This window comes from Borostomias antarcticus (assembly GCF_949987555.1).
Source record: "Borostomias antarcticus genome assembly, chromosome: 29".
NCBI lineage: Eukaryota > Metazoa > Chordata > Actinopteri > Stomiiformes > Stomiidae > Borostomias > Borostomias antarcticus.
The window spans coordinates 3,040,405-3,061,041 of record NC_140262.1 but is presented as its reverse complement, the minus strand read 5'-3'; the positions used below and the strand labels follow the sequence as shown (position 1 = coordinate 3,061,041).

Genomic DNA, 20,637 nt, shown 5'->3' with positions numbered 1-20,637 from the left:
AGAGTTCTTCAGACGCTCTGCATGCATCAATCATAGATAGATAGACAGTCAAGAGTTCATTACTTGCATCAATCAGTCATCACACGTGCATCACTTGCAAGAGAAAAATATTCCCCTATAGCATAAGACATACATGACACACACACATTCACACACCAATGGCGGCAGCTGCCATGCAAGGTGCTAGCCTGCTCACTGGGAGCAATTTAGGGTTCAGTGTCTTACTCAAGGACACTTCGACATGCGGAGAGGAAAAGTCAGGATTCGAACTGCTGACCCTACGGTCGTTGGACGACCTTGACCTAACGAACGCAGTAATACCAAACATGTCCTGTTCTCACGCATGCGCACGCGCACAGAGCCAGAAAACGCATTCACGGGCGGAGGTCTGTGTTCCCCGAGCGCCATTTCTAGTTGTTGATGTTGTTGTTGTGTTGTTTTTGTTTCTCTCAGGGCTAAGTGGCTGAAGGTTCCCAACCCGGAGGCCGAGGAGCTGTTCCGTATGGTGGCGGAGGTCTTCATCTTCTGGGCCAAGTCTCATGTAAGTCTGGTCACCGGAGATAAGAAGGAAGAAGAAAAAAGTCAACCCAGAAAACGTATTTGATATTCTGCAGTGCTGTCAAACATCAACTCGACATCTGCTCCCCGGCTTCAGGAACCAGCCGACTGTGATATCTAATTGTGCGCTTGGCGTCTGTCTGTATCTATGCTCCGGATCTGATAACATTACCATAAGTCTCTCCCCCCTGACCCAAGACCTGACGTTTCTCTCATTCCTCTCACGGCAGAACTTCAAGAGGGAGGAGCAGAACTTTGTGGTGCAGAACGAGATCAACAACATGTCGTTCCTCATCACCGACACCAAGTCCAAGATGTCCAAGGTACGTGGCTGGATGGTGTGGTGCAGCTTAGATCCTCAAAGATCCATGCCTTCATTCCTACTGTACACTGTGTGTGTGTGTGTGTGTGTGTGTGTGTCGTACAGGGCGCTGTGTCGGATCAGGAGAGGAAAAAGGGGAAGAGGAAGGGCGACCGCTACTCCATGCAGACCAGCCTGATCGTGGCCACCCTCAAACGCCTACTTCCTGTCGGCCTCAACATCTGCGCCCCTGGCGACCAGGAGTTGATCGCCCTCGCCAAGAACCGCTTCACTCAGGTGACCGCTCCGCCAGGGGTGACGGAATCCGGCCGGTCCGACCGCCGTTTTGAAATTATTTTTCCGAGGTAGTCTTCTTCTGTGGTGGTGGCGGTGTTTTGAAGCTTCAAAGCACCGCCACCACCACAGAAGAAGACTACCTCGGAAAAATAATTTCAATCGGACAGAACGGGTCTAAATAAGTTATTTAATGGTAGCGCCGAGGCTTCAAAACCCAGCATTTGTTTAAATAGACCCTTTTGCTTAGGTAAGTGAAGTTTCATGTTTATCTGACACTTGTAAATACGAGCTCCTCTCCTAAATAGGCCGACACCGATTTATTTTGACGGCGAAGTGAATAGAGGTTGAAAGGACTGTTGTCTGGCATGAGCGAGCATGCGACAACAGGACTGAAAAGGGCTATTGTAGGTGTAACGTTCGGTCTCTGGCTGGTCTCTTATCGTCTGTTGGTATCTCCCAACAGAAAGACACGGAGGACGAGGTGCGGGAGATCATCAGGAACAACCTGCATCTACAGGGCAAGGTGAGAGCACCGCACGCGCGTGTGTACTGTACCTTTCAGAGAGGGCGAGAGCACACGCCGGTCAGCGGACAGCACCACACCGGTCAGCAGACAGCACCTCGCCCGTGTCCATCTCCTACGTCTCCCCATGCTTTTTGATTTCCTGCTACCCCCCCACTCTCCCCCAGCATGTCCCTTTCATTAACAGCATGTACCTTCATGTCACCCCCCTCCCCCTCTCCATTACTTTCTATCTTTCTTTCTCTCGCTCTGTCTCATCCGTCCATCTGTCCGTCCTCACTTGTCCATCTGTCCGTCCCGCATGGCCCGCACGTCCGGCCTTCACGCTCCATCGCCAGCACCGCCAGCATCCGGAGTCCCGTTACCAGAAGCTGGTCGAGATGCTCGCCGCGGCCGCGAGGCGGACGGACCTTCGCCTGTCCGAACCCGCGGGCCCCGAGGCCCCCGGCGGACGCCGCCGCCTGCCCGGGGCCGTGGTGAAAGCTGCGTCCGTGGATGGCGCAAAGCACTGTGGGCGCCGCCGCAGGCCTGGCAAACCCCCAGAGGCCTCGGCGTCAGCCGAGCTGGGGGAGGGCCGGCGGGCAGGGCGGCAGGGTGCGTTGGGGTGCAACGCTGCGTTGGTGGGTACTGCCACCCCTGTGGACTGTGGCTGTGTCCTGATGTGTGTCCATAAGTGATGTTAGTATTTTGAACGCAGGGCCCAAAGGCAGGTTATGGATAGTGTGGATTTTGGAATTCAACCAGTCTGGTCACACAACAGTCATACTAGTAGCTTGGTCACCTAAGCTTCCCGTTTTCCTGTTTTAATGTTCCCGTTTGAATATTTGTGTGTGTGTCTGTGTGTGTGTGTGTGTGTGTGTGTGTGTGTGCGTGTGTGTGTGTGTTCCACAGCTGGAGGACCCTGCTATCCGCTGGCAGATGGCGCTGTACAGGGACCTGCCTAACCGCAGCGAGGACACTTCGGACCCAGAGAAGACCGTGGAGAGAGTTCTGGACATCGCCCACGTCCTCTTCCACCTCGACCAGGTGTGTAGCGGAGGTGGTTCGGTGAGTGAACCATGATGGCCTGAGGGCTACCATTAGACTCTAGCCTGCTGGGCTAACTCAACCCCGTACTGAGGTTGGACTCGGCCTCCCTCAACGCCTGTCACTCCCATTAAACTGAACGGATGTTTCGCTGTAGTAGGTTCAGATCCCAGAGAAATAGATGGAGATGGAGCTCGTTTCACGATGATTCTGGGCTCATCCTGTGTGTATCTCAGTTGACCGAAGCGCTCACTGTTTTCACTGGACATCCCTGCAGGTTGAACATCCACAGAGGAGTAAGAAGGCCGTGTGGCATAAGCTACTGTCCAAGCAGAGGAAGAGGGCAGTGGTGGCCTGCTTCAGGATGGCTCCTCTCTATAACTTACCCAGGTACCGCAGACACACACGCACGCATGCACAGTCACTCACAGGGACACATGGACACAGGCGCGCCCGCACGCACACACACACACACACACACACACCAGTGTTTCCCCTAGTATTTTTTTGGGGGGGAGGGGGGTGATATGCCCCCTGAAACGATTAGCGTTAGCAGAAAATATCCGCTAGCCGTGATGCTAATTTTTGCTATGATAAACTTCATTGACTTATGCTAAAAATGTTAGCGATCATAAAAGTGGCGGCCCGCCCCCCCCACGGGACCCCCCCACCCCTCCAAGGCAATGCTAGGAGAAAACACTACACACACACACACACACACACTCTCTCTCTCTCTCCCTCAGGCACCGGGCGGTGAACCTGTTTCTGCAGGGCTATGAGAAGTCCTGGATCGAGGCAGAGGAGCACTACTTTGAGGATAAGCTCATAGAGGACCTGGCTGTAAGTCCCACTGATCCATCACCAGATGACAGATTTTTATTCAGCCAAGTAGGCTTACACCTACATGTACTGTATGAGGAATTGACCTTGGTCTGTTGGCGCATGACAATAAATAATAGCAATATACATAGTGTAAGAACAAGACAGGGCAGTGCAAAATACAATAACAACGTGATACAGAACAATATACTGTACAATACAATCTAGATCGTACTGTACAATACAATACATGATGACACGAGGATGGTGCTGTCTACTGTATCAGCCCTAAACACAGCTACAGCCATCATGTCTATATTAGTTTGGGGGCAGCCTCTTAGTATTCAGGGCACAGACGCGCAGGACTGCTGTTGCAATTACATCCTGATTGGATTAGCCGGATTCTATTACCGTTCATTGCGGAGAAGTGATTTTCGGAGGAAAGGGCATCGTGATGATGCATTGTTTACCGAACAAAGCACTGTGCCTCCCGGCAGTGGCTAAGGGAACATTCTGGAGGTCAGATGAGGAAGGCTACAGCGTGTTAACTGGAGTAGCGCCTGAGTACTATTGTGTAACAGTGAGCAGTGCTGCGTAGAACTGGGTCAGGAGTAGTATTGAGTAGTACTGCGTAGTACCAGGTAAACAATAATACTGAGTAGTAAAATGAGTAGTACTGGGTAAAGAGCAGTAGTGGGTAGTAATGAGTAGTACTGCGTAGTACTGGGTAAAGAGCAGTAGTGGGTAGTAATGAGTAGTACTGGGTAAAGAGCAGTAGTGGGTAGTAATGAGTAGTACTGCGTAGTACTGGGTAAAGAGCAGTAGTGGGTAGTAATGAGTAGTACTGGGTAAAGAGCAGTAGTGGGTAGTAATGAGTAGTACTGCGTAGTACTGGGTAAAGAGCAGTAGTGGGTAGTAATGAGTGGTACTGCGTAGTACTGGGTAAAGTAGTATGATGTAGTACTGATCTGTACTGTGTAGTGCTAGGGTGGGCTGGCAGGTAGATGAGTACTGTAGGATGTGGAGGGCTACTGGACAGTTTCATGGTTACAGAAGTTCCAGTTTATGGAACATGATAAACTGGAGCCATATATCAAATGTGAATGGCAAAAACATAATGCTGTATGGGTGTGGCCACGGAAGGCAACAAGCGCAGTGCATTGTGGTAGTTGTAGGTTTCTTCCGTTTGAGCAAAAAATACATTTTCTGTCTTTTCTCTGGCCATGAAGCACACATTGCACAAACAACTGCACATTTCTACTACATAGGTGACCCAATTCCAATTGACCTTTAGATGCCCAGCGGTGAAGTACTCCATTAATGGACTGTGTGTGTGTGTGTGTGTGTGTGTGTGTGTGTGTGTGTGTGTGTGTGTGTGTGTGTGTGCGTGCGCGTGTGCGTGTGTGTGTGTGTGTGTGTGAATCTTCAGAAACCTAGAGAGGAGGAGCCCCCGGAGGAGGAGGAGGGGCTTAAGAGGATCGACCCGCTTCACCAGCTCATCCAGTTGTTCAGCAGAACGGCCCTCACAGAGAAATGGTGCGTCCAATCAGAACCACAGACACGCTAGGGGGCTTTTACCCCCACCTAGGCCATTACTGTAAATAAGAGTTGCTCTTAATGAACTTGCCTAGTAAAATAAAGGTTGATGATGATGATGACATGAGACCATACTCAGATTCACAGTCCATCACACTGACGATAACACACATTCTGTACCGTACGCAGGTGAATGGCCCCGAGCAGAGCTCTGGAGCGCTAGTCTGACAGGATGATATGAATTATAGAAAAAGGGAGGTTTTTGGACAGTGTGCAGGTTTTTCACAGTAGTATCTATTCTAAATGGAAACCGAAAAGCTGTGATTTTTAGCCCGATAGGACACTATCCTCCAGGCTCCCATTTTGTTGTCGTCCTGTGTGTTTCAGTAAACTAGAGGAGGACATACTCTACATGGCCTACGCTGACATTATGGCGAAGGTACCAGACATCTTTATTCAATCAAATAATGTACACAGTACAATAGAACGGCATAGTCTCTATACTGTATTCTATTGATATTCTGTACTGATTGGTTGATATGTGCCTCTACCCGTCGCTTTCTCTAGAGTTGCCATGACGAGGAGGATGAGGACGGCGAGGAGGTGAAGAGTTTTGAAGTAGGTGTCCTCCCTCCCTCCCTCTCTCGTGACCTGCTCCAGCACCATCTTAATTTAGCCCACCCCAGCACATTTTGAAAGATGGATGCAGTCTTTTAAAATGTGGCTTCCTTAGTTTGGTCATGGCTTGAAGCTTCTGAATGAGGAGATGAGACTACATTCCTGGAGTCTCTTTGACCATAATGAGATTTCTCACATTTCTGGGGAAGGGGGGAATATGAAGTCCAGGAAAAATTGTCCTCTTATTCTTATTAATCTGAGTCTGAGAATTTGTCACAATGGACCTAAAGAACAAATTCAAGAATTTCTTAGGAAGCATTTCTTCTTAAACTTCACTTACACCGTTTCGAAGGAGATTCTGGCATTCACCTACGGGCCTCATTTACAAACCTAGTTAGGAATTTCTGCATCTTACTGTGCTGCTAAATATGACAGGTGGAGTCCGGTCTTTATATTTTAGTTGTGTTGACAGCTAGGGATGTTAACAGTCAATAACTATCGACTAAAATCATTTTTACGAATGTTATCAACGGGAGTTATGTGAAAGGTAATCATGATTTAAGGTCTGACTGCACATGAGGGCGCCGAAATTTCAATAACACAGAGCAAGAAGACACAAAAATGAAGCGAGCAAGCGCAGTCCAGCGCAGGACGCTGTTATCAATTAATCGACTATTGTTTGTTAAGGTTAAGAGTTATCGATTTAATGAAATTCCTTGAAATTTGAAACCCTATTGACAGCTGTGTATTTTATAGCCTACATTTTAGTAGGCTATAGGCTATTGTATATTGTATTCTATCACTTCAACATTGTATTTTGCACTGTCCTGTCTCGCTATATTTATGCACTTAGGCAAATTCCTAAATAAAAATCTGATTTTGATTGCCCACGCTGGATTCGACCTGAAGCCCTCTGACTTGCCAACCTACCTGACACAACCCCACCTAAACCATTATGCTACCGAAAAGTTGGCAAGTTGAGGGCGCGGATGATCGTTACTCATACTGCGAAGTGACATTTGCGCACAACCCTGTAGGTGCATGTCCTTATATGGGCTGGCGGGGAGTTTACCTATGCTAATTCGGGTGAGCGGCCACGCGCATTCAATTTGCGAAACCATGGGATTATGAGAAGGCAGGTGCGAACTCATCCACCGGTCTACGAGCATGTCATGAATCAGACGGGAACTTTCTTTAGAAACGTTATTAGGAACGGAATTGAGGAACGGAATTTAGGAACGGAATTTAGGAACGGAATTTAGGAAGATATCGGTGAATGAGGCCCGTTGGCTTTCTGAAGGAACTCTGAACACTTTAGTTAAATGTATTCATTAAATACGAACTCACACTAATAGAGCGTGTCAGTGAGGTTCCACCACATTAGCATCGCATGTTAATTTCCCATAGGCTTTTTAAAAAAATTGTATATTTTGAGAATTCAGTCATGAACCCCGCTAATAATTCATCAGACGAATTGTGACCAGACGTCCTTATGATAGAAGCCAAAAGTCCATATGATATCAACCTTATTTTAACTAAATCACGTTTTATACACGCAATATAAACACAATACACAACACTAACTAAAACACGAATATTAACAATATTTACACGACAGATTGACACAGATTACATTTATGAAGAAACAAGTTGGGATTCATTCTGAGGCAAGTTTGAAACTGAGGGAGAGAAGTATCATTCGCAATGGTTTTTGGGATGAGTAGTTTTATTCACTCTTACAATAGGCTAATTATGTACACAGTCTTGTACCATAAACTTTTTTTTCGTCCGTCATCCCCCCCCCCAAAAAAATAAATGAATAAATATAAGGATTTTTAAAAAGTCTATAGGAATTAACAATGCGATGCTAATGTGGTGGAACCACACACGTCATGTAATAAGAAAGCCAATACTACTCTCTCTATTGAGAGAACAGCTGAGACGATGATGAGATCGGCAGTATAGTATTATGGGTAGGCTATGTTGTAGGTGTAATCTGACCAAGGTTGCATGTCTGGGGCTGGGGTCGGTTATCTGGATACCAGCCTGGTTCTGTTCTTGAACATTGTATCTCAACCTCGTCCGTTGAGAAACGTGTCTTTAACAGGAACTGATCGGCTACCAGGCTTTGGATTTAGAGATTACCTGATGACATTGGAACACACACTTAACGGTGCCATTCTATGGTCTTAGCCTGATTCACCTCATTGAATCTGTGTTATGTGAGGGATTGGTCCGGGGCAGGTCAACACACATAATCATTAACACTCATGAACCATCTTTTCCTGCATGGCTTTTCCATAGAGAGGCTGCTTAGGATGAACCCCATCTTTTCTCTCCTCCTTTCCTATCCTTCCGTTCTCTCTCTCTCTCTCTCTTCTGCTGCTCATCCTTCTCTATCTATGTTCTGGTTAGTTGACAATAGCAGCCCTCCTCACTGCACCGTGAAATGATGACGTTTTGTCTCCGCAGCGCGATATAATCAAAGGTTTAAGCAACAAAATTGCCAACAAGGAGGCGAAATCTCTGGTAAACGAAGCTCAACGTCTGTTGGTGGCATCCGATTTTTCGTTGTTTAATGTTTTCGTGTTCCTTTGAACGGTTTCCTCGCCCGTTCAATTTTACGTCATCTCGTGTTTCTCTCCCCCTGGGTTTTTTTTTTCCGCAGGTAAACTGTGAGAAAAAAAAACTAGCTACAGGTGCGGCCATCTTTTTTTTCCCCCTTGCCCTGGGCTCTTCCATCCCTCCCTTGTGTTTCTTCTTCAAAGCTCAGATGGAAAGCGGGAAGCAGCAAAGCCGGCGCCACACAGCGCCCCCTGCTGCTGGCTGTCAGTTGTGCCTGTGTTGCTGCTGTCGCGTGGTCACTGCTGCCCGCTGTAGCTGTGTTTGAGTGGGGGGCTCGGGGGACATGACGCTGACCCTACCTATGCGACGGTGTCTCATGTCTCCTATTGCTCAGCTTACTGCACACACACGCACCTCACCGTTATCAGTACATACAGAAAACACGCACACACACACACACACACACACACAGACCACCCACTCTCATAGAGCCACTAGGACTCCAGCCTGATACATACAGTATAATGGACCTAAACCGCCTGGCTAGCTACTATACATTATGTCCTAGTCATTGAATCCTCCATAGTTAAAATGGACGGCCTTTCACTGAAAGTACCTGTTGAACGGCCCTCGAAAGAGACATTTAAAATGAGACCCCCAGACCCTTGAGGCCTTAAGAGACCCCAGGCCTGGCCTGTGAGCACCCCTAGCCCTGTGAGAGAGCCCGGTGGTCTGCTGGGAGGCTCCGCCGCGGCCCCTCACGCCCGCCTCCCTCCCCCCGTCCGCAGGAGAAGGAGATGGAGAAGCAGAAGCTGCTGTACCAGCAGGCCAGGCTGCACGACCGTGGGGCGGCCGAGATGGTGCTGCAGACCATCAGCGCCAGCAAAGGTAGGACGACCGCCACGCTCGCTCGCTCGCTCGCCGGAGGTCCAAGGAAACGTCCCTAGGTCTATTGTAGGTCCAACAAATAGGTCAAAGGGAAGGTGGGCTGACCAGGAATCATGGTACTGATAGTCATAGTCATAGTCACTTTTATTTAAACACGCACCAAATTATACCGGTTTAGGGCGCCCTGGACTCTAAAGAACAGAAAAACTACAACTGGCGATGTTGGTTGACCTGACTGTGGTTTGTTGTCTATAGTATATGTCTGTTCTAATGGCCCTCTTGTAGGACCTCTTGTAGGACCTCTTGTAGGCCCGAGCTTTTGACTTCAGTTGGCTTGTTGTCAGCCAGTCCTCCAGTCTGCTCTGTCTGTTCTCTCCAGGCGAGATGGGCCCCATGGTGGCCTCCACCCTGAAGCTGGGCATAGCCGTCCTCAATGGAGGAAACTCCACCGTACAACAGGTATTTGTTTCAGAAGTTGCCTGGGGAGTTTTAGTGTTAAGAGAGCTCACCATATTCTGCTGTGTTTACATACATGGGCATCTCTCCATCCGACAGAAAATGCTGGACTATCTGAAAGACAAGAAGGATGTGGGCTTCTTCCAGAGCCTGGCCGGTCTGATGCAGTCTTGCAGGTACTTACCTCACTCTTTGAGATTTCAAGATTCCTTTTACTCGTCACATGTAATGTATGGTGTACTTTCACTTTGAAATGTTGTTGCCAGCTCCAAGATAATGCTACAGATAAACTCTAGTACTCAAGTTCCAAATGACAAATTTACAAGTTACAATTTACAAATCCTCCTCCTCCTCCTTCTCTCCATGTGGCACCCCTCATCATATCCCTGAGTTCGACCTATACCTGTGAATGGGGTGTTCATGTGTAGATGTTGACTTGTGTCTCTCTTGGCGTTTTCAGTGTTCTGGACCTGAATGCGTTTGAGAGGCAGAACAAGGCAGAAGGTCTGGGCATGGTGACCGAGGAGGGATCAGGTACACCTCACTGACCAGACCCTCACTAGCACTTCTGAGTACACAATCACAGTCAACATACTGAGAACTCATCAAGCCTAATGCGGGAGAATGGATCCTCGCAATGTTTGGACGATCTGAGAGCTTAGCTTTTGTTGAGAACCATGAATGTTTGACATACCGTTAAATGTAGAGTGATATACCGGTACATGTAAAGTGGTAATGCAAAAGTAATTGCAAGAATCTCTCTGGCTCGTTACAGTCCTGTCCGTTCACAACAGTCTTGTCCGTTCATCATGGTCGATCTTCCTTTGTCCGGTAATTTTTGTCATCACATCGGTTGAACAATCATCAGTAGGATTTCTCATTCAAGTGAAAATACAATGACCACTTGGTTCTGTGTTGTCTGCCTACTGTGTACATTATGATTTAGTCTTATTATTTTCCTGACGTACTAATCAAACGTGTCCACGTACCTCTGATTTATTTACTACCCCTCTATGTACAGTACGTCTATGACACTCTTTGTGAGTGTGAGTATGTCACTATTTCACTTTAACAGGTTTTATTGACACCATTTAATCTAAATCAGATTAAACTGTCACCATAGACCATTGATCAATCATAGGAATGAGCCAGCGAAGGTCTTGTACTTTTCTAAACTGAATGTTTTCTCCGAGGGTGCTTTGACAAAACAAGGTTTTCTCATACATACTTATGAGAATAAGTACTGTAGATGCAAAGACACAATGGAGAAGTCAGCAGAAATAAAATGTTTCTGAATGATTTCTCCAAGAATGCTTTGAAAAAAAAGTTTTTATCATACATAATCACGAAAATAATAGAGGCAAAGACAAAATGGAGAAGTCAGCAGAAACACATAATGTCTGTCTCGAAATGACTTGCTGGAGCCTTGCTGTGCGCCTATTGTCCCCCATTTCAAATGAGTTGTTTTCTTTTTCTCTGTTGGAAAGGAGTGATCTTATGGAATGCAAAAGATGAAGCCGTTTCCTTTATGTTGTCCTCGTTGATTTTGTCTCTTGACATTTTGTCTGATAGCTACATTTCTGTGCAAACATGCATTTTTTGTTAGGAGAGCACAACCAACTTTTTTGCCATAACGTTTTTTTTGTCAATAATACCCTTTGATAGAATCTCTGCAATTTCTTCTTTCTTTTTAAAACCTTTTTTTCTCTTCCTGCACCATTTTCTCTCGCACAGTAACATTTCGAGCGCAAAAAAAGAGCAACATACAAGCTGATATATTACAAACATACTGAAACTCTTTGTAATCTGTTTGACTTCTGGCTTTTCTTTTTTTCTTTCTTTCTTTCTTTCCTTTTCTATTCTATTCCTTTTTTGGTTTTCTGTACTGTCTTCCCCTCCTCAGTCACCACTCATGAACGTGGTAATTATGACTCCTGCCATTTTCCTGTTGTTGATTGGTCGATCGGTCTGTTGTTTGGCCCATTAGTTCTGTGTCAGTTCTGTTCAGGTCCTGAGCCTCCCCTGTCCCCCTTCCTCCAACCCCAGTCCCCCCTCTCTCTGTACACAGCTGCCACTCTGTCTGCTGTACCGTCCTGCAGTTTGTCCTGTGTCTGTCCTCTCTCTGTAACTGTAGATACCATCATAGAGCCCCAGAGCTGTTTGCTAGCCGTGGACCCACACTGTTGCGGCCTCCCTCTCAGGATTTGCACAGCACATCCACGTGTTAGCTAGCTACCGTAGCTGCTAGCCTTGGGCTGGATTTAAGTGGCGGCCTCTGCTCTCTCACTAATAGTTGGCTGATTGTTGGTGTTCTTGATAGATTGTGTTGCCATCGGTGGTCTTCTCTCTGCTACTGTAGTATCTATTGTTTGACTGTGATGCATTTTGGAATTAGTGGCTTCCTTACTGTACCCATGGCTGTGCCAATCTGTGCAAGTGGAGGGTTACCAACCCGGAGCAATCTTATCATCCTCCCTCACCTCCCTCCCTCCTCTCAACTGGACCAGCAATTGACTGTGTTGTGGTGTATATAGTCGGTGTAGTTGTATCCTACGTCGTCTTTCATGTCTGTACTTCAGTTTTTTGGTTTGTGTGAAAAAACATTTCATCTTTTCTCCGGTGGTTTGTGTATCGTGTTTTCGATGGTATTGTATTTTCCATTCATGGTTTTGTTTTGTTGTGGTTCCTCACATCCAGTCAGTTCCTCTCTGAGCTGTCCTAATGAGGTTATGATAGACCAGAAGAAGCCTACGTTGATCATTACTTGGTAATGGCACATTATATTTTCTAGTATATACACAAAACTCACTAGGCCTAGTGTTAAAATTTATGAGGAAAACAAGACGCTAATATGAATGCTAATAATGCAGAGGGGAAAAAAAACAGGAAAAGATGTATCCTTTCATTTATTAATTTACTGAGTTACTCAAACTTCTGCTCTGGTTTATCATTGTGTTAGAACTAAGCTTGAAAGTGCCCTGTGGATCCATTTCTTCTTAATAATGGATATAAAGTAAGTTCCCATCCAGAGAAAATGAATCTGAGGCCCCTTAGGAAATAGAAAATGTGACACTGTTGTTTTAGAGTCGTAATCGTCATGACAATATTAAATACCCAGGGGTTTGCGACTGGGTCATGAAAGGTAGTCATTAACCAGTCTCTGGGCACTTTCAGGCCTGTACTAGACCCACTCAATCTCTCTCTCTCTCTCTCTCTCTTTCTCTCTTTCTCTCTCTCTTTTCCACTAAGTTCAGTCTAGCCATTGAGTTGTCAGACTCTAGCATCGAACAGTGTACATCAAAAACCACTCTCTTCTGCCTCTCTCCTCCCATCATTTAATCTGTCTCCATAACCATCAGTCTGGTCAACTGGTCAAAAGCAGCATTTTATCACACTCAAAACAGTATTGTCCAGCGACTTCCCCAAACCGTCCGAAACTATGCTCAATATTACGGCATTATTGAAAACCAGTAAACGCATCTATTCTCTTGTTATTGATATAAATAAAATGCATTACCTATGCATGCTTATACAGAATAATACAGAAATCTCAACTGAAAGTCTTTGGCTTCCGAGAGACTCAAGTATAGAATGCTGCTGTTTAGAACTCGTTCCTCCAGTCCACCTCCATGTTTCTGACCCATGTTCTGTAGCTGTGTGGTAGTCATTCCAGAGTGTGTGGCTGCCACTGTTGGAGAGAGAGAGGTGTGTCAGACCTATACACCCAAGATGTTCTGATGGACTCCAAAGCAGCCCTATCTGTCTCTAATATTCTGTTCTTCCTGGCTGTCTGTTTGCTTGTTGTCTGTCTTTCTTGCCTGTCTATATATCTGTGTGTCTTTCTGTATGTTGGCCTTCGTATGTCTGTGTAACTGTGCCTGTGTGTCTCCGTCTGGTCTGCTTGTCTGTGTGTGTGTGTGTGTGTGTGTGTGTGTGTGTATGTATGTGTGTGTGTGTGTGTGTGTGTGTGTGTGTGTGTGTGTGTGTGTATGTATGTATGTGTGTGTGTGTGTATGTGTGTGTGTGTATGTGTGTGTGTGTGTGTCCTTCCCTTTGCGTAGGAGAGAAGGTGATGCAGGATGATGAGTTCACCTGTGACTTGTTCCGCTTCCTTCAGCTCCTGTGTGAAGGACACAACTCAGGTACGAGAGGAACTACAGGGTCACTCCACACACTCCGTTATCACACTGGCTCAGGGCAGTTCACAGTCCAGCTGGCCTGTTTTTCAGAGCAGTAGAAATGGAGGATCTCTGAGACCTACCCTATAATAATGTTGCAGACTTCCAGAACTACCTGAGGACTCAGACAGGAAACAACACCACGGTCAACATCATCATCTCTACTGTGGACTACCTGCTCAGGGTCCAGGTTAGTGGACACGTCGAAGACGATTGGGGCTACAAATGTATTTGTATCAACTGTGTTTTTGCTGTAGAGAATCGATAGAGGCTCACGGGCCTGAGAAGCAATTAAAATAATCGTTGTTGCCCGTGTGTGTGTGTGTGTGTGTGAGTGTGTGTGTGTGTGCAGGTGTAAGCAGTGAAAGATCACAGAAAATACAGAACGGATAGGACCAAGTAACAGAATAGGTTTAGGGAATATGTAGCAGACAGGAGGTAACTTTTGATGGGGGAGCGGAGTAGAGCAGATACATTTAATGAGCGGAAAGACAAAGTTGGTGGTACGCTCAGAATTGTGTGACGATCTGCTTACTTGCCAAGATAGGACAATGCATGCACCTTGTTTATGCGCTATTATAAAGGAAGCTGTCTCTGAATGTAATGTACCTCAACTCTCTGGGGGTTAGACTACCTACAAGCTTGCAATAAATATGATCAAAAGTGTGTTCTTCTCCGGGACATTTTTTACCCATCAATCCTAGAAGGACATCTTGAGGTCCAGGATTTATCTTCTTCAGCTGGCACACACACACACACACACACACACGCTCAAGTACAACGACTTCCTGTACGTGCCTCTTCTGCAGGAATCCATCAGTGATTTCTACTGGTACTATTCTGGAAAGGATGTCATTGATGAACAAGGACAGCGGAACTTCTCCAAGGCGATCAATGTGGCCAAGCAGGTCTTCAACACCCTCACGGAGTACATCCAGGTATGGGGTTTGTACTGTCCCTCTGGCAATGTCTCCACAAGGTTCCTGGCAGACAAATCAACCACTTATCCATAATGGCATGATCTCATTATGCTAGTGTGTGCTAGCACCAGAGAAAATCATCATCAACAAGCAATCGCCTCTTTGAACAGATAACTAGTGTAGTGGAATTAGTCCTTCTTCCGAGGGCTTGCTAATTTCGATCTTAATGGCTTAATCATCTTTGTCTCGCTGCGTCTGTCTCACTGGAAGTAATCTTTTATTGAGTGTGCCTGTCTCAAACCCATCTGGCACCAGCTTTGACAATGATTCCCAAAGATGCTGGCATGACGGATGAGCTGTTGGCATTCCATGTGTTGTTCTAAACAGATTATGGGTATTAATTCAAGCATTATTGTGGTTGTCGTTGCTGTTGTTCTTGTTATTGTAGGGCCCATGCACAGGGAACCAGCAGAGTCTGGCTCACAGTAGACTGTGGGACGCAGTCGTGGGTTTCCTACATGTCTTCGCTCACATGCAGATGAAGCTGTCCCAGGTGAGCTGCACACTTTTGAGCAGTATTAATGCCACAATCTGTTATAGTCCTTGGGTTTCAATTGTCATTTGATATCTAATTATCAAAAGCCAATTGGATACTCTAGAAATGATGGCTGTATTTTAGGTGTCTTGTCCTTTTCCTCAGGACTCCAGTCAGATCGAGCTGCTGAAGGAGCTGATGGACCTCCAGAAAGACATGGTGGTGATGCTGCTGTCCATGCTGGAGGGCAACGTGGTCAACGGCACCATCGGAAAGCAGATGGTGGACATGCTGGTGGAGTCCTCCAACAACGTGGAGATGATCCTCAAGTTCTTCGACATGTTCCTCAAGCTCAAGGACCTCACCTCCTCTGACGCCTTCAAGGAGTACGACCCAGACAGCAAAGGGGTCATCTCCAAGCGGGACTTCCACAAAGCCATGGAGAGCCACAAGCACTATACCCAGTCCGAGACGGAGTTCCTGCTCTCCTGCGCCGAGCCCGATGAGAACGAGCTCCTGGACTACGAGGAGTTCGTGGAGCGCTTCCACGAGCCGGCCAAGGACATCGGCTTCAACGTGGCGGTGTTGCTGACCAACCTATCGGAGCACATGCCCCACGACACGCGGCTGCAGACCTTCCTGGAGCTGGCGGAGAGCGTGCTCAACTACTTCCAGCCCTACCTGGGCCGCATCGAGATCATGGGCAGCGCCAAGCGCATCGAGAGAGTCTACTTCGAGATCTCCGAGTCCAGCCGGACGCAGTGGGAGAAACCCCAGGTTTGTTGTTTTGGGATCTCCTGTTATGGGTGCTGGGTTTTAGCATCTCCTGTAGACTATTGTTTGGCAATAGTCAATCTTCAGAGAGTCCTTGAACTGGAAAAACAGTACGAAAGTAGATTAAACCAGTGACCGAAAGGTGAAATACTCCCCCCCCCCCAGGTGAAGGAGTCCAAGCGTCAGTTCATCTTCGACGTGGTGAACGAGGGAGGAGAGAAGGAGAAGATGGAGCTGTTTGTCAACTTCTGCGAGGACACCATCTTCGAGATGCAGCTGGCGGCTCAGATGTCGGATGCTGGCGAACGTTCGGCCAGCAAGGAGGAGAGCGAGAAGGAGAAGCCGGAGGAGGAGAACCCCGAGATGGGCTTCTTCTCCGTTACCACAGCGAGGGCGGCTCTCATGGCCCTCCGGTACAACATCATGCTCCTCATGAAGGTTCGGACTTTTGCTACAAGAGATTTGTACAAGATATTTATTTTATACATAGATATGATTATTGTATTGATCTTAATGACCCAAAGTCTACTCCTGTTCATGACCATAAGCTTGACATCAACCATATGATCTTGACCTTGACGCGACCAGGTTCTGTCGACGAAGAGCCTGAAGAAGCAAGTGAAGAGGATGAAGAAGATGACCGTGAAGGACATGGTGACCACTCTGGTGGGTTTTTACTGGAGTCTTCTGCTGGGCCTACTCCACTTCACCTTCTCTGTGGCCAGGGGCTTCTTCAGGATCGTACACAACACCTTCTTGGGAGGAAGCCTAGTCGAAGGGGCCAAGACCATGAAGGTGACGGATAGAACGTGTTCCAGCTGTGTTGTTTCATGTTGTGTCTGTTTTTTTCTGTTATATTCTCAATTATCCAGATGGGGATAGTCTCACTGAGAATAAATACCAATTTCTAAACTTCCAACACAGCCTGAAGATGATCACTCCCTTTGGGTACGGCACATCTTGTGGGAGTAAAACCTGTCTCACCTTCTCTACTCCCAGGTGTCGGAGCTCTTGGCCAACATGCCCGACCCCACCCAAGACGAGGTACGAGGAGAGGGGGAGGAGGGGGAGGAGGGCGGGGAGAGGAGGCCACTGGACCGGGCCACAGCCGAGCAGGACCTGGCGGACCTGGCTGTGAATCCAGACGAGACGGAGCTGCTGTCCGACATATTCGGCTTGGACCTGAGGAGGGAGGGCGGCCAGTATAAGATCACCCCCCACAACCCCAACGCCAGCCTGACCGATCTGCTCAACTCCCCCGTGCCCCCCGCCCCCGCGCCCTCCCCCTCCCCCGAGCTGAGGAGGAGACATGCGGTAATGGCAGGATGTTACTGGTCTTCTGTTGTTGTTGTTGATTATGATGATGATGGTGGTGGTGGTGGTTGTGCTGTTGATGATTATGATCATCAATTATGGTGTTGTTGTTATTGTTGTTTTCAGGGGAGAGATTGGTTGTTTTTTTTCAGCCTTTTTTCTGATTCATGGTCACTCTTAAGTGAGAGCTTTTAGGAGTCAACACAGAGCATGTCTAGCGGCAGTTATGCCATTAGTTTGAAACAGTTCTCTAAGCGTCTGCGTCCAAATGTTTTTCTTTGTCTCTCTCTATCTCTGCTTTTCTCTCTCTCTCTCTCTCTCTCTCTCTCTCTCTCTCTCTCTCTCTCTCTCCTGCCCTCCCTCCTTTCTTCTTGGCTCATTTCTCACCCAGCAGGAAGACGACTCTCAAGTCACATCATCATAATGCAGAGCTCTACATATCGCAGATGTCTTGCTAATGTTAATACCAGGCTGCATAGCCAATCGATCACTGACATCTCTAATGTTGATACCATGATGGCTAGCTAATCGCTGATGTCTCTTAATGTTGATACCATGATGGCTAGCTAATCGCATATGTCTCTTAATGTAGATACCATGATGGCTAGCTAATCGCTGATGTCTCTTAATGTAGATACCATGATGGCTAGCTAATCGCTGATGTCTCTTAATGTTGATACCGTGATGGTTGGCTGATCGCTGGCGTCTCTTAATGTTGATACCATGATGGCTGGCTGACCGCTGGCGTCTCTTAATGTTGATATCAGGCTGGTTAGCTGACCACTGATGACTCTGTCTGGTCTCTATGGTGTTAACAGGCCAAGACTTCTTCCTCCTCCGAGGAAGAGAAGGAAGGGACAGAAGAGAGCAAGAGTGAACCTGAGAAAGCGGAGTAGGTTGAAGTTAACAGCTATTTGTACTGTGAATCTGTCATCCAAAATGTGATCTACAGTTGTTGAAATATATTCGATGCAGTATTTAAAAGTTTGATACAGTAGTAGTAACCCGTCACTTAAGGCGCCTGTCTGTCCATCCCTCCAGGGGTGAGGATGGAGAGAAGAAGGAGAAAAAGAAGGAGGAAAAACCCAAGCAGAGGGTCAGGCAGCACCACACATCTAAATCAGACGAACCCGATCTCCAGGAGTCTGCTTTCTGGAAGAAGATCATCGCCTACCAGAGGAAGCTACTGGTAGGACACACACACACACACACACACACACACACTGGTACAATCTCTCTCACACTTGATCATACTTTAAGTCTACAAGCATCTGATCATAGTAACTTTTTCTGCTCTATAGAACTATTTTGCGAGGAACTTCTACAACATGAGAATGCTAGCTCTTTTTGTGGCCTTCGCCATCAACTTCATCCTCCTCTTCTACAAGGTAAAATATAATATGTATCTGACAACCACCAGGTGAAACAAATCAAATGTCCAATTAACGGATGTTAGCAAAATGGTTGATTGGTTGATTGATTGGTTGATTGGTTGGTTGATTGATTGATTGATTGATTGATTAGTTGGTTGGTTGATTGGCTAATTGGCTAATTGGCTGATTGCTTGATTTATTGATTGATGTATTCCCCCGCAGGTCTCCACATCCTCAGCAGTGGTGGAGGAGAGAGAGGTGGTCTACACCAGCAGCCAATCAGACGGCAGTGTCCATTGGGACCCCCTGAACGAGGGCGGCGACCCCCAGAGGCCGGCGGCGGTACACTTCGTCCTGGAGGAGAGCAGCGGCTACATGGAGCCCACCCTCCGCATCCTGGCCATCCTGCACACGGTCATCTCCTTCTGCTGCATCATCGGCTACTACTGTCTCAAGGTCAGTGAACAACTCGTTCTGCTGAAGGTAGACCGTCGAATGGCTCTGGCTCGAGGTAGGCCGTCAAATGGCTCTGGCTCGAGGTAGGCCGTCGAATGGCTCTGGCTCGAGGTAGGCCGTCGGCTGGTACTGTCTTCGGGTTTACTCACCTAGCTGAACAGTGTACTACAGTCTGACATCACCCAGTAGTCCAAACTGTGCCCAAATAAGCGTTTTTTCCGAAGCGTTCTTCTCGGCGAGAAAAAGGAATGTGATTTGACCTCTCTCTCTCTCTCTCCCTCCTGTCTCTCCCTCCTCTCTCTCTCTCTCTCTCTCTTTCTCTCTCTCTCACCACCAGGTGCCGTTGGTGATCTTCAAGCGGGAAAAGGAGGTGGCCAGGAAGCTGGAGTTCGATGGCCTGTACATCACAGAGCAGCCCTCTGAGGACGACATCAAAGGCCAGTGGGACCGCCTGGTCATCAACACGCAGTGAGTCTGTCTGGGAAACCGGCGAGGACGGTCTAATGGTGGATCAGTGGATCACAGGGTTCTACAGTATAAGAGCAGATGGGGAATGCTTCTCTGTGGCTGACCCTGTGTGTGTGTGTGTGTGTGTGTGTGTGTGTGTGTGTGTGTGTGTGTGTGTGTGTGTGTGTGTGTGTGTGTGTGTGTGAGTGTGTGTGTGTGTGCCTGTGTTTGTGTGTGTGTGTGTGTGTTCTTTGTGTATTTCCTACCCTTTCCTATCAAAATATTTCTAAGCCTAGAGGATGATGCTGAGGTGTGGTTAGAGTGGATGGAGGACTTGTTGTGAACCAGGCTTCTATTTTGAGAGCATGGGGGGCTTTAGGGGTATCCATTATTGCTTAGCTCATTAACTATCATTACCTAGTTAATCACTCCTGCCCTACCTTAGTGATTGCCGCCACAGTGAGGTCACACAGCCTGCGAGGCTGGTTTAATGGTCCCTTAGCTAAATGTCAAAGCTAACAACCATGCTACCCTCTGGGCCCCCTAATCATAACCTACTAATTCTGGCCCTCACACTAGGATGAATGCCACCTAAAAATCCATGACAGTGTATCAGTGTAGACATGACTTATTATGGGATGGCTTGGTGATATAGAAAATGGTTTGGAATGGAATTTTTTTTGTTTGTGTCTTTCAGATCTTTTCCAAATAATTACTGGGATAAGTTTGTGAAAAGGAAGGTAGGTCTGGACAAGCTCTGATTTATAATGTTGTATTTTCTTGTGTGCTAGCGTATGAATGCGGAGACTAATTTACAGTCAGTCATGTGTGTCCAAACTGATTGCTCGCATAAGGAGTTGATCTGTTTTGATGAAGTTATGATAATTAGTCACCTGGGACCAATTTAATGTAATTTACTGTATATAGAATACCATTCCAACATACTTCAACAGTTGAGGCCTTTTCAACAGTAACACGTCACAGCCCAGGATAGTCTAATAAATAAATAAATCCATAAATAAATTGGAATCTATAACTACTTTTTTATTATTC

At 46.9% G+C, this 20,637-nt stretch overlaps 1 protein-coding gene across 1 annotated transcript in view; it reads left to right on the top strand.

The window, feature by feature from the left end:
* The window catches only part of ryr2a (ryanodine receptor 2a (cardiac)), a gene marked incomplete at both ends in the record, with an annotated part of 139,212 nt that overhangs the window by 112,101 nt on the left and 6,474 nt on the right, over positions 1 to 20,637 (top strand). The window contains 28 exons of the mRNA XM_084459855.1: positions 454 to 541; positions 789 to 881; positions 986 to 1,156; positions 1,620 to 1,679; positions 2,571 to 2,718; positions 2,942 to 3,095; positions 3,449 to 3,545; positions 4,954 to 5,060; positions 5,448 to 5,499; positions 5,628 to 5,678; positions 9,032 to 9,131; positions 9,511 to 9,590; positions 9,687 to 9,763; positions 10,048 to 10,121; positions 13,649 to 13,729; positions 13,867 to 13,955; positions 14,575 to 14,703; positions 15,134 to 15,238; positions 15,386 to 15,997; positions 16,160 to 16,432; positions 16,583 to 16,789; positions 16,994 to 17,308; positions 18,133 to 18,200; positions 18,350 to 18,497; positions 18,610 to 18,696; positions 18,904 to 19,137; positions 19,475 to 19,605; positions 20,282 to 20,324. Of these exons, the coding sequence (XP_084315981.1) occupies positions 454 to 541; positions 789 to 881; positions 986 to 1,156; positions 1,620 to 1,679; positions 2,571 to 2,718; positions 2,942 to 3,095; positions 3,449 to 3,545; positions 4,954 to 5,060; positions 5,448 to 5,499; positions 5,628 to 5,678; positions 9,032 to 9,131; positions 9,511 to 9,590; positions 9,687 to 9,763; positions 10,048 to 10,121; positions 13,649 to 13,729; positions 13,867 to 13,955; positions 14,575 to 14,703; positions 15,134 to 15,238; positions 15,386 to 15,997; positions 16,160 to 16,432; positions 16,583 to 16,789; positions 16,994 to 17,308; positions 18,133 to 18,200; positions 18,350 to 18,497; positions 18,610 to 18,696; positions 18,904 to 19,137; positions 19,475 to 19,605; positions 20,282 to 20,324 (3,874 nt within the window). The remainder of the gene's footprint in view (positions 1 to 453; positions 542 to 788; positions 882 to 985; positions 1,157 to 1,619; positions 1,680 to 2,570; positions 2,719 to 2,941; positions 3,096 to 3,448; positions 3,546 to 4,953; positions 5,061 to 5,447; positions 5,500 to 5,627; positions 5,679 to 9,031; positions 9,132 to 9,510; positions 9,591 to 9,686; positions 9,764 to 10,047; positions 10,122 to 13,648; positions 13,730 to 13,866; positions 13,956 to 14,574; positions 14,704 to 15,133; positions 15,239 to 15,385; positions 15,998 to 16,159; positions 16,433 to 16,582; positions 16,790 to 16,993; positions 17,309 to 18,132; positions 18,201 to 18,349; positions 18,498 to 18,609; positions 18,697 to 18,903; positions 19,138 to 19,474; positions 19,606 to 20,281; positions 20,325 to 20,637) is intronic.